The sequence below is a fragment of the Anguilla anguilla genome, chromosome 4 (assembly GCF_013347855.1).
Source record: "Anguilla anguilla isolate fAngAng1 chromosome 4, fAngAng1.pri, whole genome shotgun sequence".
Classification (NCBI taxonomy): domain Eukaryota; kingdom Metazoa; phylum Chordata; class Actinopteri; order Anguilliformes; family Anguillidae; genus Anguilla; species Anguilla anguilla.
This window is the reverse complement of record NC_049204.1, coordinates 7,970,743-7,992,880: the sequence shown is the minus strand read 5'-3', so window position 1 is coordinate 7,992,880 and position 22,138 is coordinate 7,970,743. Positions and strand designations below refer to the sequence as shown.

The 22,138-nt window shown below is 46.1% G+C and overlaps 2 protein-coding genes across 4 annotated transcripts; both read right to left on the bottom strand.

Annotated features, from left to right (window-relative positions):
• Positions 1-7,053, bottom strand: zgc:77486 (uncharacterized protein LOC405808 homolog). Its single transcript, XM_035415979.1, has 6 exons — positions 6,811-7,053; positions 5,111-5,303; positions 4,715-4,820; positions 3,545-3,657; positions 2,024-2,131; positions 1-173 (listed from the first exon to the last, which is right to left on the bottom strand). Exons 2-6 carry the CDS (start codon positions 5,259-5,261, stop codon positions 25-27), a joined length of 627 nt encoding a protein of 208 aa, XP_035271870.1. The 5' UTR covers positions 5,262-5,303; positions 6,811-7,053; the 3' UTR covers positions 1-24.
• Positions 7,054-8,097: 1,044 nt separating this feature from the next.
• On the bottom strand, positions 8,098-20,546 carry plin3 (perilipin 3). 3 transcript variants are annotated; one of them, XM_035415932.1, is made up of 8 exons: positions 20,417-20,546; positions 17,613-17,686; positions 16,582-16,777; positions 15,625-15,707; positions 13,484-13,715; positions 11,585-11,955; positions 10,062-10,280; positions 8,098-9,324 (listed from the first exon to the last, which is right to left on the bottom strand). In XM_035415932.1, the coding sequence occupies exons 2-8, from the start codon at positions 17,679-17,681 to the stop codon at positions 9,184-9,186; spliced, it is 1,311 nt and encodes a 436-aa protein (XP_035271823.1). In that variant the 5' UTR covers positions 17,682-17,686; positions 20,417-20,546; the 3' UTR covers positions 8,098-9,183. The 3 variants fall into 3 exon arrangements, with proteins under 3 accessions (XP_035271823.1, XP_035271825.1, XP_035271824.1); XM_035415934.1 differs by having other exon boundaries at positions 10,062-10,277; XM_035415933.1 differs by having other exon boundaries at positions 17,613-17,681; positions 20,417-20,532.
• Positions 20,547-22,138: the final 1,592 nt, after the last annotated feature.

Below are 22,138 nucleotides of genomic sequence, written 5' to 3'. Positions count from 1 at the left end.
CTGACCCCCGCCCCCACCCCCCCCTCACAATTTCTGGATCTTTTCGGCCACCACGACGGGGTTCTCCTTGCGTATGCGGGCGGCCGCGGCCCCCCGGTAGTCATAGGGACAGTCATGTTTGTCCGAGTAGCGATGTATGGCGCAGAACAGGTTGCCGCAGCGACAGTCAAAGCCTGGAAACAAGGAGACAAGAGTCAGACTGAGGCTGGCGTTTCTGGCCTCTCTCCATGGCAACTTAACCCTCTTTTATATAAGCAGGTTCTTTTTTGGAATCTCTTTTCAAAATTCTAAGTCAGTGTTCTAGAACTCCGCTGCTTTCAGTTGCCAGCGGTGATTGTGACATCAGCAATAGAATGTTGATCACCGATCGCATGCCTGTGATCTCACACCGCAAAGGGTTAACAAACGTACCAAAGCGGTTCCGATGCGTCCAGAGCTCCGGCAAAGTAAAAAAAAAAAAAAAACACAGAAATTTGCATCACAAGGACAGAGGAGCGGAGGGGATTTTATCTCGTTGGAAAAAAAGAAAAGAAAAGAAAGAAAAGATAAGGACAGAGAAAAACGAAGACGGCAGCGCCCGAGCCGGATCGGGACCGACGCGTTCCACGCCGCTCGCTCGACACGGCGTTCCGGGGCGCAGCTATCTCCGCAGCGCTCCCCACAAACCCCCCCCCCCCCCCCCCCCCACAGACAGGCACTCCAGAGACGCCGCGGTCCTTCAGACCGAACGCAGGCACTGCGCGAGTCCGGCACACGAGGTTAAACCGCAATCAAGCGCTCAATTAAATGAAGGACATTTCGCACCACTGCCTTCTATGCAAATAAATTACCCATCACGCCCACACACTACGAACAGAACATTCTGAGAAATGAAATATCCCAAAAAAATGACTGAACAGGGGCGTGTTTTTAAAACTACCTGGCTTCATGCACTGGCAGTTTTATGATTACGAGCTGAGATTAACAGACATTTCGGGTAGAACAGCAGGGCAAAGCACTCACTCAGAGAGTTTTATATTAAAAAAACACTTCAATTAAAAAGGTTTCATTTCAGACGGAAGAACAATTAAAGCAGCCATTTTCACATCACATCTGGCACGCTGGACTGCCAGTCTACCCAGAGCATCACCCACGGGCGAGAGATCGGAAATCTGTTTGGTTTAGTTTCGTCCAGGACAATTAGCGAGGTGCTTTTCACTGCCGTAACCAAAATTTTAAAAAATGTTTTAAAGCACCTCGCTCAGGATCATGCATCCTTTAACGCCTAATATCTGCCAGAGACAGTCGGTCCGTTTGAATAGGCTGATTACCCGGCCGCAGAATGGGACAGCGAAAAACTCTCAAAAGGTAAACGCAGCCAAGATCTTGCCTTGTACATACCCTCAGCAAGCAACACGCATTTTACAAACCCTCCAGACTTCTTAATGACGGCACCAAAAAAAAAAAAACCCCCAAAAAAGAAACACTACGAAGAGGGCCGGGAGTGACTAACGACAGCATTGTGGCTTTCATATTTTTCTTCCGGAGAAAAAAAAACAAAAAAAAACACGTTTTTATTTTATTTTATTTTTTTGGAACCGTAGCCACAACGCAGTCGCTGGGGAAATTAACAACGAAAGCACGGGGGACCAGGCGCCCGGGAGCCAGCGGTCATCGAGCGGGGGATTATTATTCACGCGGGAGTAATGCAGCCCTCCCCGCAGATCTGTCATAAATTACAGGCAGGCTTACACATCTAATACACTGCCACCTGAAGTAGAGAGAGAGAGAGAGAGAGAGAGCGGAAAGACTTCCTGCCAAGACTGCACTCGCTACAGAAGACACAGAACTCCGTCTCTGCGAGGCTGGTTTTTTTATTCATTCAGTTTTGATATAAGCAGTAAGGATTCATATCCCCGGTGCGAACAGAGGCAGAATTTCCAACTGCGTCTAAAGGAAAGTTACACAAATTAGCCCCTCCCCCTGTCCCCCCCGCCCCCACCAATGGCAGCTTGCGCTCTCATTGGCTGTTTTCGGTTCTCACCCGTGAGGCCCACTTTTTTCCGGCAGGTAAAGCAGCGGTTCTTCTTCTTGCTCTTGTCCGGGGTCTGGTCCCCGTCCGAGGAGGGCTGGGGGGCTTCCAGGGCCAGCCCTGTGGGGTGAAGAGACGAAGATCAAAGAGTTACTACCAGGGGGGTCTTTCACCAATCACCGGTCAGCCGGATAGCTGCGCCTCGAGTAAAACCCGGAACAGCTGTATTTATTTCAGTCCACGTTCCAGATTCGGGAGGGTTCCGGGTTTTACTCTGTGCTGTTATCCAGTCTATTATAGTAATCCTGCTTTGTGAAACAGGACCCTGGGCTTGTTCCGAATCCCGTCTTTTTGTTGAGAAAGCACCGCGGAATACACCGTTCCTGAGATTAGAGACACGGCGTTCATTCGCTTTTAGAACGACACGTGTAAGCTTTTAAAAGCCAAAACGCATGTAAACTGGGTCTAAGCAGAGACTCCCCCGTAGGGCGTAGCTTCAACGCGCGACCGGTAATCCCGTCCGCGCCCGACAGACGCTGAGCTGTTCGCTCCAGGCACGTTCAGCACCAAGACGAACGCGAAACCGAGACGGGCAAACGCATCCAAGCTGGAGTACTAAACATAACAAAGATCCACGCAAAGAAAATCCAACAGGATGTCGATAGCCAACTCAAGTGTCAAGTGGGTCATTTTCTGAAGAACTATCCAGCATCACCTACACTGTCAATAAATAAATATGGTAAAAATATGGTGAACATGATACATTTAATATCTAAATATATTTATATCTGATTATATTAAGTACTGCCCCCCCCCCCCCCCACATAAGGAAGCTGGATTTGAGCATGACACAAAACAAATAGCTAATTTTCCCTGGTTTGCATAAACAGTTGGTGCAATAAGCCAGCTTGCTTTCGGATAAACATGACTCCTGCTGCCCCCCCCCCCAAAAAAAAGGAATAACTCTGTTTCAAACCACTCTCTCATTCACCTACGCAGGCGTACTTAAACAGCACGGGCGGACCTGAGCAAGTTAATCCAACTGAAAGCATCTGAATAGACACGCCAAGTCGCCAACCTGTCGCAGACTTAGCGAGAGCTTGACCTGCCTCACTAACACTTTCCCTGGGAGAAAAAGACTTAGGGCCCTATTTTTAAGGACGCTAACGCCGTTGGCAGGCTACAGCGCAGAGCAAAGAAAGGCACGTCCAAATGCAATGCTTTATTTTAACAGGGCTAATGCACATGGCACCAAGGAAACCGGGCAGGATTCCTCCAATGGAGATTACAGCAGCTGTTCAATACTGTAAACTCCAATACCCTTTGCCTTCAAATGAAACGAAAGTGTAAGGTAAGAAAGTAGAGGAATTCATTGGCAAAAAAAAAAGCTTCTCTCTTCACAGGACAGTCTCCGCTTTTCTCGTCGGAAGAAACGAAGGTAGAAAACAAGCAGACGACAAAACGTGAAATTTCGCGGGACCAAACGCCTCACCGGAGACACGGCGGATCAGGAGGAACGCGGCTCTCTCTCACCTGTAGATTTGGAAGTCCCCTCCTCTTCCTCCTCCGCTCGGTCCGAGTCGGTGGTCCCGCTGTCCTGGGACAGGCTCATGGCTATCATCTGCTGGGTGACTGGGCTGGGAGAACTACAAGCCGGGAATCAGGTAATCAGCAGGGTTCCCACCGTTTTCAATACACTACCACATCAATAATATATCGGGGGGGGGGGGGGGGGGGGTGTGTGATTCTGGATAAGAGGTGAGATTGCAACATCCCCCTGCCCTATCGCAGACCAGGGCATCAGTAGTTTTGGCCAAAAAGGTTACACTAAAAAAAAAAAAAACATTTTCCAGGACAACTAATTATTTTTCAGGGGATTTAAGCTATTTACTCATTTTACATGACTGGAAAATTGCATTTCAAAAAAAAATCCAGGTTTTCCAGGACACGTGGGAGCCCTGCATTAAGTATTTACGTTAAACACTGTTACACTTATGGCCTTTAAGAGAGGCTCTAACGCAGAACGGCTCACACAGATTACACTTCCATTATGTAGTATCAATTTATCCAGCAGGATATTTACTGCAGAACTGGATTCCTGCGAAGTTCTTCGCTCAAGAGCTCAACAGCAGTGCTTCAGTTGGGAATCTAACTAGCAAACAGAAGGTGGCAGAGTAGTATAATGGGTAAGGAACTGGCCTTCTAACACAAAGGTTTGTTTCCCAGGTAGAACACTGCCATTGTACCCCTGTGGAAGGCACTCAACCAGCTGTACAAATGGATAAAAATAAACGCCATTGTAATGCAAACGTACCGCAACCTCTTAGTTACGCGCACTGTTTGTCATGGACCAGCTGCATCCAATGTTCAACTTAAAGAAGATCACCTCCAGAACAATGCTGAGCATCATCAGCAGGGTCAATGTCAATCTCGCTTGTTTTTTTTTCCCTCCAACTGTCTCAAGTATCAGGGATGCAATTCTTCCTGCTAATGCGTGAATTACGGACTTTCTGAACACCGAATATCGCAGCCAGATTCAGACTCGGAGACGGCTTCGGATGTGTCACTAAACACACACAAAGAGCTCATGGACCCTCACGGAAGGAGGGCAACGTTTAGCGATAAAGCTGAGCAGCGGGGGCCCCGGAGACGCGCGGAGTTAACAAGGCCTGATGTTTACCACGGAAGGTCAACGCCCCATACCTGGACTTCCTTTCCTCGGATTTGGTGAATCCATCTGTGCTGGGGTCGGGTGCGGTCTCCACGGAAACACCAGCCGCTGCCGGGGACACCGCGGGAGCTGCCGCGACTGCCGGGAACAAACACTGAGGTGTTACCGAAGGCAAAAACCGCAAAAAGTACAAAAACAAATTATATACTTTTATGTGCACATGAATGCACAGTCATGCATGCAAATTGCACTCGAGCGGTGATTTATTACAGCTAAAGCCTCGAACAACTAGCTTAACAAGTTCCAGGAATCCACATCTGTCGTCGGCTGGTAGATAAAAATGTTTACTTCTCTGTCCCGCTCCAAGCATGCCCCCCACCCCCACCCCCCCCCCAACCAACCCACCAGGTCACCGCTCCCCTACCTACCTGGGGGGCTGGCACGACCCCCTCCCTTTTGTCTCTGAAGGTGCTCCTTGTAGCAGACTGAGCACATGCCGTTGGTGCGCGGGTTACCGTAGAAACCACAGCCCGTGGTGCACAGCATTGGCACCTGTGTCTGGTTTGTTTCCTGAGCCATACTCGCAGACAGGGAAGGGCGGAGAGGTGAGGGAGGACAGTCCTGAAAACAGGGGATCATATTTTAGTGAATGCCACAAAAAAAAACTCAATCAACATGGCTTTACAGCTTCAAACAACTAACGGAAGCTGCTGCTTATAATTTAGTTAATGTTACTCCACCGAGTTACTTGTTTTGCCTTTGCGGTCCTTTGTTTCTAGTTCACAAGTTTTTCGTCGGTAACTGACCAATCAAGGTAAGCTACCTTTTTACATTGCGGAAGCGAGCCAACCCTGGCGAGGGGCGGGACTTACTGCACTCGATAACCAGCTAACATAGCAACACATCTTATAAGACAAAGCGGTACTGCAGTCTGAGGTCTCTCGGGGTCTGTCAAACCAGCTGACTAACAAATTTACGTGTGTGTCCGAGGAAGCGTATATTGAATACCCATAATAACCAATTAAGGGAATGAAGTAGAGCCAGGAAACATCAACTCGCTACACAAACGAACAACACAAGCCAACACCACCCCCACCCTCCACAATTCTGCCCTTCCTCCTAGACACCCAACTAGCAACCAACTGATGAATTTGAGCTATTCGCTATCTAATCTATAACTGACTAGAAATGGTAGCTTGCTAGCCAGTAGAACCCGAAGAACACAAGTCTAATCACTGTTGTAAGTCGCTCTGGATAAGAGCGTCAGCTAAATGCCTATAATGTAATGTAATGTAATGTAATCATCCAACTTCCTCTCTAAATAGCTCTGTTAGGTTATTTTGGTAGTCTACCAATTACTATTATGAAGTCAGCTAGCGGAAGCTCGCCGTATCTACTCTGCCTTTCATAAATCTTGTTCATAAATATTTTAACGTTAAGACTAGTCTACCGAACTAATATTAACTTGGCTAACACTGACAAGCTTACTAACTATACCTAGCTAGCTGACAGGCAGCCTGCGATAAGTATAGCTATTGTTTGCAAGCTGGGACAATCAACCACGACGATTGTCTGTTCGCCAAGTTTGGTAACGTACAACTAGCCATAAACAATAAACATAATGTGTAGTTAGCCAATAATACATCCACCTCTAGATAGGCAACGTTCACACACAGTAGGTACTTCACATTTGTATACATACGGGAAAAACTGCTTCTTGAGATTGGCATCACATCAGAGGCAAACAAATAACGTTACACAGCTAGCTAGCTGAAGCTATTTCCTAGGTCAACTTAAACACATCTTCAGACTTATGTAGCCAACTAGTTAGCAAGCGAACTAGCAACCGTATTATTATTTTTTAGCTGGTTTGATAAAATTAGGTAGTTATACTAGCCTCGTTGTGAAAATATACTAAGATTAGTTGGGTAGCTAGTCTATTGTTTTCAGCCGAGTTAAGTTAGCTAAAGATAGCTAACAAGCTTACGATCTGGCTAGCTAGCAGTTAAGATACGGAAACATGGCGGTAGACTAGAGAAGATATGCAGAGACTATTGTTTTTGGCAGAAGATAGTTTTTCCATATCCTCAAAAACAGAGTCAGAGGTTTTACATTCTATCTACAGTACCTGTTATCGCTAGAGCCGAGGCTGTCGTCGACCTTGATCTTCAGCAGAATACGTTAATGTTAGCTAAATGTTAGCTATATAGCTAGCTACGGCTAATCTGCCCCCGGTTCTGTGCGCGGCCTCCCCCAGCCCCAGACCCAAGTAGTCATTCCAAACAACGAGCCGTGACGTCAGCAGTTGGGTTATATGCGCTATTGTTCACAGCAACTGTAACGGGAAAACCGGACGGGTGTAGACGCAGAGCCCGACCCCCCGACCCCCCCCCCCCCAAAAAAAAAAATTTGATTAACTGGTACACTTCAGTCCCCGGAATGAACACTATTTTTCCATCCCCAAAATGTGAAAGAAAAGAAAAAGGTTGACACAGGTATGCCAGACCAGATAGCCTACAGGCACCGTGGACAAAAGTTACCAAACTCAACAGTACAGTAACCCAACAGATTTCCTATGCAGACAGCGTGTAATCATAATTTAGTAATTAGCTAATCCTGACGAGGTGAGATGTAAGGTGTGTGTAAAATGGTTTCACCGAACCGATGTCAGTTAATATTCAATTAAGTTGTATTGTGGGGTGGGTTGGTGTTTCTGCACGCAGAAAGTTAAAAGGTTTCGCGTCTTTTCTATTTGTTTCAGTTGCCGAGATAAACTAAAAAATGTGGCATTGTAGGCTACCAAACAGTTTAGGCTCTGTAGCAACAATATATGTATTCATTGTATAATTGTACAGTAATTTGATAAATTCCTCAATTTGCTCTTAATCTATATTTTTTCCTTTTTTGCAAACAACATAAAACAGTTCTACGTCAACCATTTCATTATATATTCTGCCTACTTTATTATTTATTTCTCCCTACCTGTATTACCTGTGTGATGCCTCTTCAACATTCAGTAAATGTTTCCCCCCCACAATCGCCCCCTAGAGGTCAAGTATTGCTACTGTAATTTGGCGCGAAGACCATTTTTGGTTGGACCGCAACAGCGGAGTGTCTGTGACTGAGTGATGAAGTTACACCATTGGTCGGCCGAGTTATGAAGTTACACCATTGGTCGGCCGGATCACGTGTTAGGTCCAACCATATACTAGGTTTTAACCTGGTCTTTTTTTACTGACAGATCCACTCTAGTTACATGTCAGTTTGTTGCAACCTTGCACGTCCTTTCCCGAGCTCATGCTGCTTGAGAATAGAAATATTTGCTCTAGCAAGCTGCATTTGCACCTTCTTCAATATCACGTGCAGTGTCCAACTTATGTAATTATGAATTAAAGGACCAAACAGGGAAGAGACAGAAGCTTTGACCCGTTTTAATTAGGGTATTTCTTTAATCACAGGTGAACACATCAGGTAAGGGAAACTACATTCTCTTTTTACATTAATAGCAGTGAGAAATTACCTCAAATCAGGGATCATGCGCGCACACACACACACGCACATAGTACAACACCCAGCCAATCTGTTGGAGTGTAAAAGATAGGCAAACACCACACATACAATTGTCAACAGGCTTATTTCCAGAGTACTAATAGAGAAAAGCTTTGACTTACTCCTGACTTAAATACTTCTGGAGCTGAGACACAATAGACAAATGACGATAAACCCGAGCCTGTGCTGTGTTTTTGTCTGCGAGAGTATGAACTCTGTTCAAGTGAATTCCTTTTTTCCATTAAAAACAAAATGGCAATATTCAATTTCACAAATGACTAATGACAATGTTTACACATACTGTATCTGCAGCCGTCAACAGACCCTATATCATAAAAATAACTACATTGCTGAAAAATGAATATGAGCCTTTTAAATTTTTTATTATATCTATTTTTGCAGACTTTTATAAGTACATATTATATTACCTCTTAGACAATTATATGCAACGTATTACAGAACATTCAAGCTGACACAGTCTTTGTTGAAAAAGAACAGGATGTGCAGTCATCAGATATTTTTCCAGTAACACTTCACAATAAGGTCACATGACCTGGCATTAACTAATGTAGTTGCTAAATACTAACTACCGAAAAGTTAATCTGTACAGCTTTGTTAATGTACATCATTAATTCATGTTAACAACTACATTAGATTATGGCAATTCTTATTGGGGTTGGAAAAAAAAAACAGTTAATTCAATTGATAATGATTAACTAATTTTAACTTTACCCTATGTTTTGCTAATGTTTAAAATAATCATGTACCAAATACATTAATAGTTAATTAACTAATAGTTAATGTATTTGTAAACTACCAACTGAATTTCATGCTTAATGTATTTATACATCATGAATTCATGCCAACAACTACATTAGTTAATGGCATATCATGTGGCCTCATTGTGAAGTGTTACCATGTTTCCTCTTTCCTTTCAGTGCTCATTTACCGCTCACTGATTTTTAGGGATGTCCTTATCTCCAGGTTCCCCCTCCCCACCTTCCGTGATTTGAGGTGCAAATGGCCCCACCAGCCAGTTGAGGGGGGTGTTGTTGAGAAGGTATTCTGTCACGCCGTCGAGAGAACGCTGAACCTGTGGGGGGAAAAAATAATTTTTAAAAATACACCAGACCGAAATTCACACAATCTAAACCACATACAGTATGTGAGGCAGCTAATGTTAGCGGGTGTGACTCAGGCCCTTGTTTATAAAGTAGCTCGAGAGCAGGAGTACCGATACAGGGTTAGGTATCGCCCGTCCGTATACTGACCTGATCCAGCGTGAGCTACAAGGCAAAGCTGCCGATTTGATCAGGGCCTCGTTTCAGGAAGCAGGATTGCGGAGTTAGCTGGATAACTGTACTGAGTAAAACCCGGAACACTACCAAATGTGGAACGTGGACTGAAGTAAAAGCAGCTTTTCCGGGTTTTAGTCAGCGCAGTTACCCCGGTAACTCAGTAATGGTGCTTCGTGAAACACCCCCAGCACTCCTACCCTGAGACGCCTCCTCAAAATGCACCCTGGCCTTTTTTCAACATTACATTACATTACAGGCGTTTAGCAGACGCTCTTATCCAGAGCGACTTTCACTATTTTTACACAGCATTTACTTTGAATCCATTTACACAGCTGGATATGTACTTAAGCAATGCAGATTAAGTATCTTGCTCAAGGGTACAGTGACACTGTTCCTATATGGGAATCAAACCTGTGACCTTCCGGTTATGAGACCAACTCTTTACCCGTTACACTACACTGCCGCCCAAGGCAGGACGAGTGACATTAAGCGAGACAGAAGTGAGACAGGTGCGGTCAGTGCAGGTGTATACCTGCGCCAGGTGGAGTCGAGTCTGCTCCAGGATGTGGGGGGAGAGGGTGCTGGTGTTGCCCAGGGACGAGTGCAGCTCCTGGGCCACCTGACGGGCATTGGCCAGCTGCTCCTGCACGGCTCCAGGGAGCCCCTGAGCGCTGGACACCACCCCGGAGCAGGCGGCCTGCACCTGCCCACTGAGGCCCCGGACCATGGAGAGGGCCCGCCACTCCAGCTGCTGGAAACACACACACACACACACACAGGGGGACATGTGGTGTGTTATACTGCCAGGCTGTCCACACACACACACACACACACACACTCGCATAGACACACACACACAAGGGTACATGTGGTGTGTTATACTGCCAGGGTGTCCACACACACACACACACACACACACACACAGGGGGACATGTGGTGTGTTATACTGCCAGGCTGTCCACACACACACACACACACACACTCGCATAGACACACACACACACACACAAGGTACATGTGGTGTGTTATACTGCCAGGCTGTCCACACACACACACACATACACACACAGAGGGGGACATGTGGTGTATTATACTGCCAGGCTGTCCACACACACACACACACACACACACACACACACACTCGCATAGACACACACACACACACAAGGGTACATGTGGTGTGTTATACTGCCAGGGTGTCCACACACACACACACACACACACACACACACAGGGGGACATGTGGTGTGTTATACTGCCAGGGTGTCCACACACACACACACACACACTCGCATAGACACACACACACACACACACAAGGGTACATGTGGTGTGTTATACTGACAGGGTGACCACACACACACACTCACATACACACACACAATGCCATTCCTTCATCTCCAGTTTTCACGTTGCTGGACTTTCTGTCTGCAACATTGCACTCACAAGAACAGGTGGTATCAACTTCGCAGGTCTACACAAGACCATACTTGTCAATGACATCATGTTGGCAGTGAGCTCTAGAAAGCAATCCTCAGTATTTGTAACTAAAAAAAAAAAGGCACATCTCCCATTATATGAGCTTTTAAACCTGCTAATCTGGTTCTCAGCATGTAAAGAGTACATGCAAAATAATGAGTTAAACCAGAAATATTTGCTCCCGCCACCAGGGGGCAGCAGGGTGTGCAGTTTCTGTTGTCAATCAGAGCTTCACTGCTCAAACTGAAACAGCCAATAACCGTTGCCTCACCTCACCTGGTTGCCTGGGTCTGAATCGGTCACTGATTTTAACCCTTTTGTAGAGGAGGCCCTTTTGGAATGTTTTTTTTTTTTTTCAAAATTCCAAGACAGTGTTCTAGAAAGCCATTGTTTTCAATGACCAGTCGTGATTGTTACATCAGCATTAGATTGTTCAGCAAAGGACATTCTAAACACTAATTTGTGATGTCACAGCTTAATGAGTTAAGGTGACAGTTCAAGGGGTAAAGGAGCTAAGACAGTTGAGCTGAGGTTCACCATAAGTAACCGAGGGTCTAAACCTGCGGTCTCTCCTACCTCTCCCTGGTCCCCCTCGCTCTTCTCCCCTCCCTGTCCCTCCTTCTTCTCCTCCTCCCTCTCCCTGGGCAGGGCCTGCTGCCACTCGGCCCAGCGCTGCTGCAGCTGCTCCGAGGCCCCGCCCAGGTGGGCGTTGGCGGTGGCCAGGGTGGCCCGCGCGCCCTCCAGCAGGTCCAGGGTGCTGCCGATTTGGGCCGCGGCCGAGCGGGTGACGTCCCGGGCCCGCTGGGCCTTGGCCAGGGACTGCTCCAGGGCGCGCTCCTGCACCTTGGAGGACAGCTTGCCCAGGCGCACAAAGTAGCTGCTGGGGCTGGAGCTCCCTGCTGATTGGACCACACCCTCAGCGTCGGGCGCGGGTTCCGCGAGGGCAGCTAAGGGGGGGGGGGGGGGGGGGGGGGGGGGCGGGGGGTCAGGGAAGGGCAGGGAAGGATGTGTCACCATGTCCTGTTACTAGATACAATTTCAACATTTAGCAGACACATACAAAATGACTTCCAATAGGTGCACTTAACATAGAAGACCACCCACCACATGAGACAGAGACTAGAACAGCTATAAAGTCAAACCAGTGCCATGTTAGAGATGCATGCCACATGAGTGAAGTATGAAGGGATAGATACACTGCAAAAACATGTCTTGAATCTGGCTCACCTCATTGGCAATATTTTTGTCTTATTTAGCAAAAATAAAGTAATAGAAATAAGATTTTAGGTCTAAATACAAGACTGCGATAGATTGGCGGCCTGTCCAGGGGGTATTCCTGCCTCTTGCCAAATGCATGCTGGGATAGGCTGCAGCATCCCCCGTGACCCTGACCTGGAATAAGCGGGTGTAGGTAATGAATGGATGGATGAGTATTTGTTGACTTATGTTTTAGTTTTTGCAGTGTAAGCAATCCATAAAGGACATTAAGACACTGCTGCTGGAAACGAACACGCATACAGTGCTGTGAACGCTGCTCTGTGATTGTGCTTAATTGCGTGTGTATCCCAAACAAATTAATAAATATGTTTTTTTAAAAACTATTCTTCTGAACACCTGTGCAGGTGTACTGATGCCGCGAGTCCTGGATGACTCCCACTGCCGCTGAAGGAAAAAAACACGAGTGTCATCGACCTGAGCAAGTCCCTTTCAGCGTAAAAAGAGCAGCGTTACATATCCACCGCTGTCTTTTATCTCACGACGCTGGAAAAAGAACAGCAGCATTAATAAGTCATCGGGTCGATGGGAGAAACTCCGGTGTTATGAGCAGTTATATCTGAGCACGGTCCCGCCGCCAGATATTTTCAGGCCGTTCCTCGGAGTACGGAGTGAGATTTATGTGGGCCCGGCTGGAAATCGCACTGAATATAGATGAACGACACCGTCGTCATGACGCCGAGTTGCAGCGGCCATATTTTTTACCGGGAGAAAAAGACGTTTTGCCGACTGTACTGACAACACCAAAAAAACAAACAAATAAAAAGCAGATGGACTTGCTTTCACGCTGAGAGCGAAACCACAGTGACCTCTTGAGACACTCAAGCTTTTCTGACGGTTCGAAGGGCCTCTCTGTTTGAGGCCTCCGTGCGACCGCGTGTGTCATCGTCCATCACCGCTGCGTTTAGCAGCTCTAGCCAGAAACCTGGATCAAATACTACACTTACAAAACCTTAACCTTCAGGCACCAGTTAGAACTGCTGCGGGTTCTGAAAAAGCCATTTTCACCAATTCTCAGAACAAAATTCTTCCTCTTTCACGACTGTGCATTTTGGTTAGCGACAAGAAAACGGAATTTCGCAGAGGCCTACATGGAATACTTCAGGACCGTACTGGTATCGGAAGAATTCAATTATATGGATGAATAGATGGATAGATATAATCTCAGGTTTGGCTCTAGCCCCGCCCCCCCTCACTCACCGAGCTCCCTCTCGGTCAGGGGCAGGTTGTGCTCCACCCAGTCTTCGGAGTGGGAGAGGGCCACGCCCATCCCGCTGCTGACCATCTGGCCCACACGGGACCCCATGACGGTGTTCAGGCCCCCGCTCACCGCCGCGCGGGTCATCTCCACGGCGCCCATCACCGCCCCGGTAACGGCCTCCTTAGCCCCGGAGACGGACTGGTACACCTTACCCACGGTGTCCGACATCACCTGGGGAGACACAGACACAACATGTACACACGCAGACACACACCATGTACACACGCAGACACACACCATGTACACACGCAGACACACCACACAGACACACCATGTACACACGCAGACGCACACCAAGTACACACACACACCACATACACACCATGTACACACGCAGACACACCACACACACACACACACACACACACCATGTACACACGCAGACACACCACACAGACACACCATGTACACACGCACACCATATACACCACACAGACACACCATGTACACACAAACACACACACACCATGTACACACACATACACACCATGTACACACACACACCACACAGACACACCACATACACAAACCACACACACACACACACACCATGTACACACACATACACACCACATCCACCCCACATACACACCATGTACACACACATACACACCATGTACACACACCACGCACACACACACCATGTACACATACATACACACCACATCCACCCCACATACACACCATGTACACACACATACACACCATGTACACACACCACGCACACACACACCATGTACACATACATACACACCACATCCACCCCACATACACACCATGTACACACACATACACACCACACAGAGACACCACACACACACACACACACAAACACACACACCATGTACACACACATACACACCACATCCACCCCACATACACACCATGTACACACACATACACACCATGTACACACACCACGCACACACACACCATGTACACACACGCATACCATGTACACACACATACACACCATGTACACACACCACGCACACACACACAATGTACACACACATACACACCACACAGACACACCATGTACACACCATGTACACACACACACCATGTACACACACATACACACACACACCACACAGACACACCATGTACACACAAACACACATACCACACAGACACACCATGTACACACGCACACCATGTACACACACACACATACCACATACACACCACACAGACACACCATGTACACACGCACACCATGTACACACACATACACACACACCACATAGACACACCATGTACACACAAACACACACACACCATGTACACACGCACACCATGTACACACACACCACATACACACCACACAGACACACCATGTACACACCATGTACACACACATACACACCATGTACACACACCACGCACACACACACAATGTACACACACATACACACGCACAAACACACAGCACAGAAGTGTTCACACTCATGGGTGATAATTTCACTGAAGCTCTGAGTTATTTAATAAGTGACGAATATTAACATTTGCAAGACAAAGGATTTTCTGTTTTTTGTTTTTGTCATTTTTTTGTAATAAAAACGGAAAATAAAATCTAAAAACGCTTTCCAGTGCGCACAGCTCATGATTGAACGCATCTGTGGGGCTTGGCTGAGCAGCAGTTGATAAAATGTGTTTATTTCACGTAATTATGCAACTTCCCAAAGCGCACAGACGACAACATAAGATTAGGCGGGAGAGGAAGCTATGAGGACACAGGGCGGTAAACACCCACAGATCTCAGATACGCTGATATACCGTCAGCCTCAACGTACAGATAATTCGCTCTTAACGCCTTCGTCGCACTACGGAACCTTAAAACTTATGGAAACCTTAAAACCGAAAGACGGACGGAGTTGAGTGGCCGTGCAGTTTCTCTTCAGAATCAAACGTTAAGTCACGTGAGCACGCTAGCTTGAGCTAGCCGTCAAATTCACGTGAACACATTGGGGGGGTGACATGTACGTTTGTTTTGGGGGGGGGGGGGGGTGTGTACACCTTATTCACAGGCACCAGGCACCTGAGGTCAGGCACTGGCCAATCGGCGAGTTTCAATCACCTTGTCAGCAGGCTGATGGAGGATTGGAATATTCTGTTCCACCTTGTCCAGGCCCTTCATGGCATACTCGTTCACCACGGCAACTATACAGACAGAGAGACAGAGAGAGAGAGGGAGGGAGGGAGGGAGAGACAGAGAGAGGGAGGGAGGGAGGGAGGGAGAGACAGAGAGAGGGAGGGAGGGAGGGAGGGAGGGAGAAACAAGAGAGACAGAGAGACAGAGAGAGGGAGGGAGGGAGAAACAGAGAGACAGAGAGAGGGAGAAACAGAGAGACAGAGAGAGAGAGAGGGAGGGAGGGAGGGACGGAGAAACAGAGAGACAGAGAGAGAAAGAGACAGAGAGAAACATTCAAATTCAAATTCAAAATTCTTCTAAATGAAATACAGGTTTTTTTTGGTCACTTCTAGAACTTTCCAAACTTTCAGGGATGTGCTTTGCCGATAAGCCGATTATTGTCAGCTTCTTCTTTTTGCGTGGGTGGGGCTCCGGTTGGCGGTGGTAAAATGCAGCCAACTCAAACATAAAACTGTAACATCACCCTGACTAAAACTTACTAGAAACTACAAGAGATTACTCATTATATTGCATCACATATTGTACTTGTTCTGGCATTCACATAGGTTATGGTGCAGTCCTTGCACTATGCTCACTGGCAGATCTGACCTGAGACAGCAGTGTATACCGGCGGTCTCCAACCCTGGTCCCGGAGAGCTACAGGGTCTACTGGTTTTCATAGTAACTCTGCACTTCATGAATCAATTAGAGCCGTTAACTCAACTCACCTGGTGTCTTGGGTCTCAACTGGGTGCTGATTTTAAGGTGAAAACAAAAAACTAGTAGACCTTGTAGCTCTTCAGGACCAGGGTTGGAGACCACTGGTGTATACACTAAGATTAAAGATCATGTGACGCACAACAGCCTATGTGCACAAGCTTTCCTTTTTTGGGCGGGACTCACTCTGGGGCTCCAGCCTGTCCAGCAGCGGCTTGGAGCCGGAGGTCGCCACGGAGCCCAGCATCTGGACGCCGCTCTCGGCCATGCCCATCACCCCTCTCAGCAGCGGCACGCCCTCCTTGGTGGTGGTGTAGGCGCTGGACACCATGCCGCAGGCCGAGCTGACGAAGGGGAGGTTCCCCAGCCGCGACATCACGCTCTGCCGCACAGAGAACCGTGAGCGCTCGCCTCGCCTCGAACCAAACCCGACCTGACCCGACTGACCGACCGACCGACCAAACAACCGACGCTTACCGCACACACTACTGTCTCAAACTGCCTCCAGACCCGAACCCACGTAATAATCTCTGGAGGGTCCTTAAGGGGGTTATTCTCTCCCAGCGACCTTCAGGATCAATCCCACATGACCTTGAGGGTCATTCTGATGGTTCATTATGTGGGTGGTTCTGTCTAGATGACCTTTAGGGTCATTCTGGGGGTCACCGAGTTGCAATGGCCTTTAGGGTATTCCATTCCTGGGGTATACCATGCCAATCCACCTATAACTGGCAAATGCCATCTCAGACTTTGTTGGCACTATATCCGTGGGTACAAAGCACGAAGAAGAAAATTGTAGAGTTCACAGAAATATATTTTTATCAGTTGTATACTGCAAATGTGGGAATGTGAAACCTGATAGTCTACAAGACTGGGTGTGCTGACCTCCAAAAGTAACATACTGTAGTTTCAAAAGTGTGACGACAAACTGAAAATGCCAATAAATAACTGTACAGGCGAGGAATTAGGCCAGGGGGATACTCACATCTGGCCTTCGAGGCCGGCAGTACAGCCAGATTTCCTTTCTTCCTGATAGCTAATTGATTGATTAATGCCACTGATTGGCCAGAGGTTTGACTCACCTCATGTCCCAGGTTTAAAAATCAGTCCTGATTAGAGGGGAGGAATTAGAACCAGCAGTGCTTTCCGGCCCCCTGAGGGCCAGGTCTGAGTGTCCCTGGATTTAATCCCCGTTTGTGGGGTGAAAGGTGCCTCACCTGCTGCTCCATGGATTCTGGTTCCTCTGCAGCCGCACTGACCTCAGGACTCTTCTCAGCCTCCGCCATCTTATCTATCCGATAACAGAACGCCAGAACCGGAGAGAGAGAGAGAGAGAGAGAGAGAGAGAGAGAGAGAGAGAGAGAGAGAGAGAGAGAGAGAGAGAGAGAGAGAGAGAGAGAGAGAGAGAGAGAGAGAGAGAGAGAGAGAGAGAGAGAGAGAGAGAGAGAGAGAGAGAGAGAGAGAGAGAGAGAGAGAGAGAGAGAGAGAGAGAGAGAGAGAGAGAGAGAGAGAGAGAGAGAGAGAGAGAGAGAGAGAGAGAGAGAGAGAGAGAGAGAGAGAGAGAGAGAGAGAGAGAGAGAGAGAGAGAGAGAGAGATCAATCGTCTCACTAATTATAATACGATTTGTGTTCAATTGCAATGCTCACAAAAGCAATCAGACGACATATTAAACCAGGTAGAGGAAGGAATCTGACATGTTCTTGGTGAACACAACAATTCTTTGAGCAATGTTTTGCACGTTCTGTTCGTCCTGTAAGAAAAAAATCAATCGCATCTGATTTTAATAGGTATTCTTGCCAACACCGTGCACCTTGTTGACGATCAACTGAAAAATGAAGACCAAACAGTCAAATATTCAGTCAAAGCATTCAAAGAAGTTGCTGAGAGTCCGATAACACTCTAAAGCAGGGGTGCACAACTCTGGTCCTGGAGGGCTGGTCTGTGTGCTGCTTTTTGTCACAACCAATTACCTTAGTTGTAGTTTTCTGACAGCTCTATAAACTACGCTGATTCACTCCTGCACTTGTGCACAGTAAAATCTTTAAAATAAACTTTCAGTTAGCGGCTGTAACTGGTGCCTATACGAATTTCAGATCAAGATGTGATTTAGCTAATTAAATAATTAACTGCAGAAGTTGGCACAAAATCCTGAAATGGATCAGTCCTTGTTGCGCACCCCCTCTCAAAAGAAACCGCAGTTTTTTTAAATCAAATCATTGGAACACAAACAAGGCACTGCATTGATATTCAGGGAGTTCTGAGTTCTGAGTAAAAGAAAATGGTTCCAAATATTGTGCAGAAGGCAAAATGATACTTGTCTGTCCCAATCAACTCTGTTGTTGCAGAAAGATGCATCTCTTCCATGGACAAGTTTACACTAAATAAAATATGTCAACCTCTTGAGATAAATAGTTTTTTTTTTGTTATATTTGTACTACACTAGATAGATCTACACTGGCAACTTAAATAGGAAAACACCGAACAAAATACCCTTCCACGTGTTCAATTTTTTTTCATTTCCATTTCTTCCAAGTGCAACTGCAGGGAGACAACGGCATCATTTTATGCACAGTAATGGTGTCATAGGACACAGTTAAGGAATGCAGCAGCAAAAACAAGAAGGCACTTTTGCACTCAAATTGTTCCAAATCAGGACACCAGCGGTGAATAAAACATGAATTTTCTCCTGAATTGCCTCATACAACAAAAAATAAAAAATGCGCGACTGGACAGGCGCATGCACCTTTGACGGCACGCGATTTAGCGTGGAGAAGGTTTAAAACGCAGACACTTTGCAACAGCAAATGTCAAGTCTAATGACTGTGGGGTTTTTTTTTTGGGGTTAAATTGTAAGTGGGAGGAACAGTAAAAAGGGGCCAGCTATGCAGCAGCTGACCGGCGGTCGTGGCTTAAGTAAGTACTGGCAGGGTAGCGGAATTTTTGTAGGCAAAATAGAAGTGGGGCAAAGGATCACGGTTATAATCGTGGACTTTAATCTACCGCGTCTATCGGCGTAACCCCATTGCCTGAAGACTATTTTTCTTCCGGCTATCAGATAATAAAGGCAGCGAGACAGGGCACGACATCAGATAAAGGGCCGTTCAGAGGTGGCATAAAACGCAGATAGCAGGCAAAGACGACAGCAGATATCGATGCAAAAAATGAAGGGCAAAGTATAATACACCGTATTCAAAGTACGGTCAAGCACCCATATAACTCAGACAGATTGCTTTCTCCTACAGGAAAGCACTTTGTGATCATGAAGGGAACTATATAAATGTGATCCTTTATTATTATTACTGTTGTTGTTGTTTTGCACAACAAGCCCTTTACCAAAATAAACACTGTGCTTTTTACCATGAATATGCATTTGAAACAATGTGCATATACAATGCATAATAACATCAAACATTTGATTAGCTTGAAAAACATCCAAACTAACTACATTCCGAAACTAGACCATTCCAAGAATACAAGAAAAAAAACAATGTGCGCATTAAACAGGCACTAACTATTGTGCCTCCATTTTTCTGAAACTTGGCAAACTCGAGCAGTTGGCGTATGACCCCTACCAACTCAAAAAGCGCACAAGAAACAACCACATTAACGCTTCTGTCATTTCAGTTTTAATTCTCCGTTCCAATACAGCGGGAGGGCGTGTTCGAGTGTGAAAGCAGAACAGATTCAATGTTGTCGAAACTTGAACGCAAAGGAAACAAGCTAACTAGCATATCAGGTGTATTCTATCAAGAGTAGATAACTTAGCGAAAGTTAGTCCATTTACACAATTAGCATACTCTGTTTCGTAGGCAGCATTAATTGCATAGCCAACTAGTTTTATAGCGGAGGCTACGTCGAAAGTCGATTAAGTAGCCTAAAAGATGACGTCGGTATCCACCTCGCTATCCGAACGAAAAGTAGGCTACCGTAAGTTAACGTACGAGTTAGTTTTAAGGTCGAATATGTTTAACGCAATAGTGACACACACACACACACACGTGCTACAGCACATAGACTCACTGTAGCACTGTTCCACTCGAGATGTCCTCTGCTGACCTACTGCTTCCTGACCCCCGAACAATCAGAACTTTATGCCCGTTGTTACTTTCGCAACAATCGCACGTGGCCAAGAAAGGCGGGTCTGTCAAATAGCCGCGGGGCACTAGCCAATCACAAACACTTAAAACGTCCAAGACGGTGACAACGTGGATTTGGGATGGCAGGTATGCTACGCCTTGGCGGGGCGGCATGCCCCATACCTACACAGCACCGAGAGTCGTAGAATACAACAGAATAACTTGATTTTCCCTGGGGTAATTTAAGGTGACGTAGCCTTCATGCAAGGAATTAAATAAGCAATTACATAAATTGCATTAAGAAACAAAATGAAAATAAATTGAATTTAAAGATTCCGAAATTCCATATTATTAAAAAATTAGAAATGAAGAATTCCAGTAAGAACTTCCATAGCCTACATAGTACACAGAACTAAAAAAACTCAACTCTGAAATACATTTTGCTTCACATGCAGCTAAAATAGGTTGTGAAAATTGTGCGGTGACTAGACATTGCGTAAAATGATGAGCAAGTAAGCTATTACACTGGGAAGAAAAGGTATGAAGAAGGTACAAACGTGTGTCACTGGGGTGATAATTCATTTGTACCTTTTTTCTTTTTTACTTGTAAGAGGTACTTTTCAGTGCCCAAAGAGAACATTATTGCACTTTCGGGGTTAATTTTGGGAAATTTGTTCCATAAAGAACAAAAATGTATCTCCACACTGTTTATTTCTGAGAGCGTACCTAGTAACTCCAGGCAGCCAAAAAAAGAAAAAGAAAAAAAAAGAAAGAAAGATATGAAAATATATAAAAAGTGACATCCATAATATGAATTGAATCCTCGCCGACTACATGGAAGAATAACAGTTTGGAGGCTATGAAATGTTAATGAAACATCTGCTCAGAATTTCCCAGTGTAACTGCTGCAGCAGCCTACTGAGCATTGGGGACGATATAACATTTGGGTGCTTGAAAGGTTGCAAAATGATCCAATACATTTTTAATATTCATTGCCGCAGTTAATATAGTTACAGACCTCCTCTGCAGCATGGTTTAGAATTTTTTTGAAAATATATACTTCAGCATGTTCACATTCCAGGGTGGCACGGTGGTGCAGTGGGTAGCACTGTCGCCTCACAGCAAAAAGGTCGGGGGTTGGAATTTTGGCTTGGGGCCTTTCTGTGTGGTGTTTGCATGTTCTCCCTGTGTCCGCATGGGTTTCCTCCTGGTACTCCGGGTTTCCTCCCGAAGTCCAAAGACATGCACTAAATTGCCCATAGGTATGGTGTGTGTGCCCTGCGATAGATTGACGACCTGTCTAGGGTATAATCCTACCTCTCGCCCAATGCACGCTGGGATAGGCTCCAGCACCCCTTGTGACCCTGACCACGATGAGCGGGTATAGATAATGGATGGATGGATGGATGGATGGATGGATGTTCACTTTCCCATGTCCTACAGAATGGATGGGATGGATGTACAACTAGTGTAGAAGGTGACTTGGCCTACTGGCGAAGGGTTACAAATGGTCTACAGAAGAAATTATAAACATACAATTCAGCTATACAACAAGGGCTTACAAAGAATGTCTTAAGTCAGTTCAATACTATTTATCTCAACATTTACCATGTAATATTTAAGGATTTTGCAGACTTTTTAAAGAACATATTGTGCAGAGCTGGAT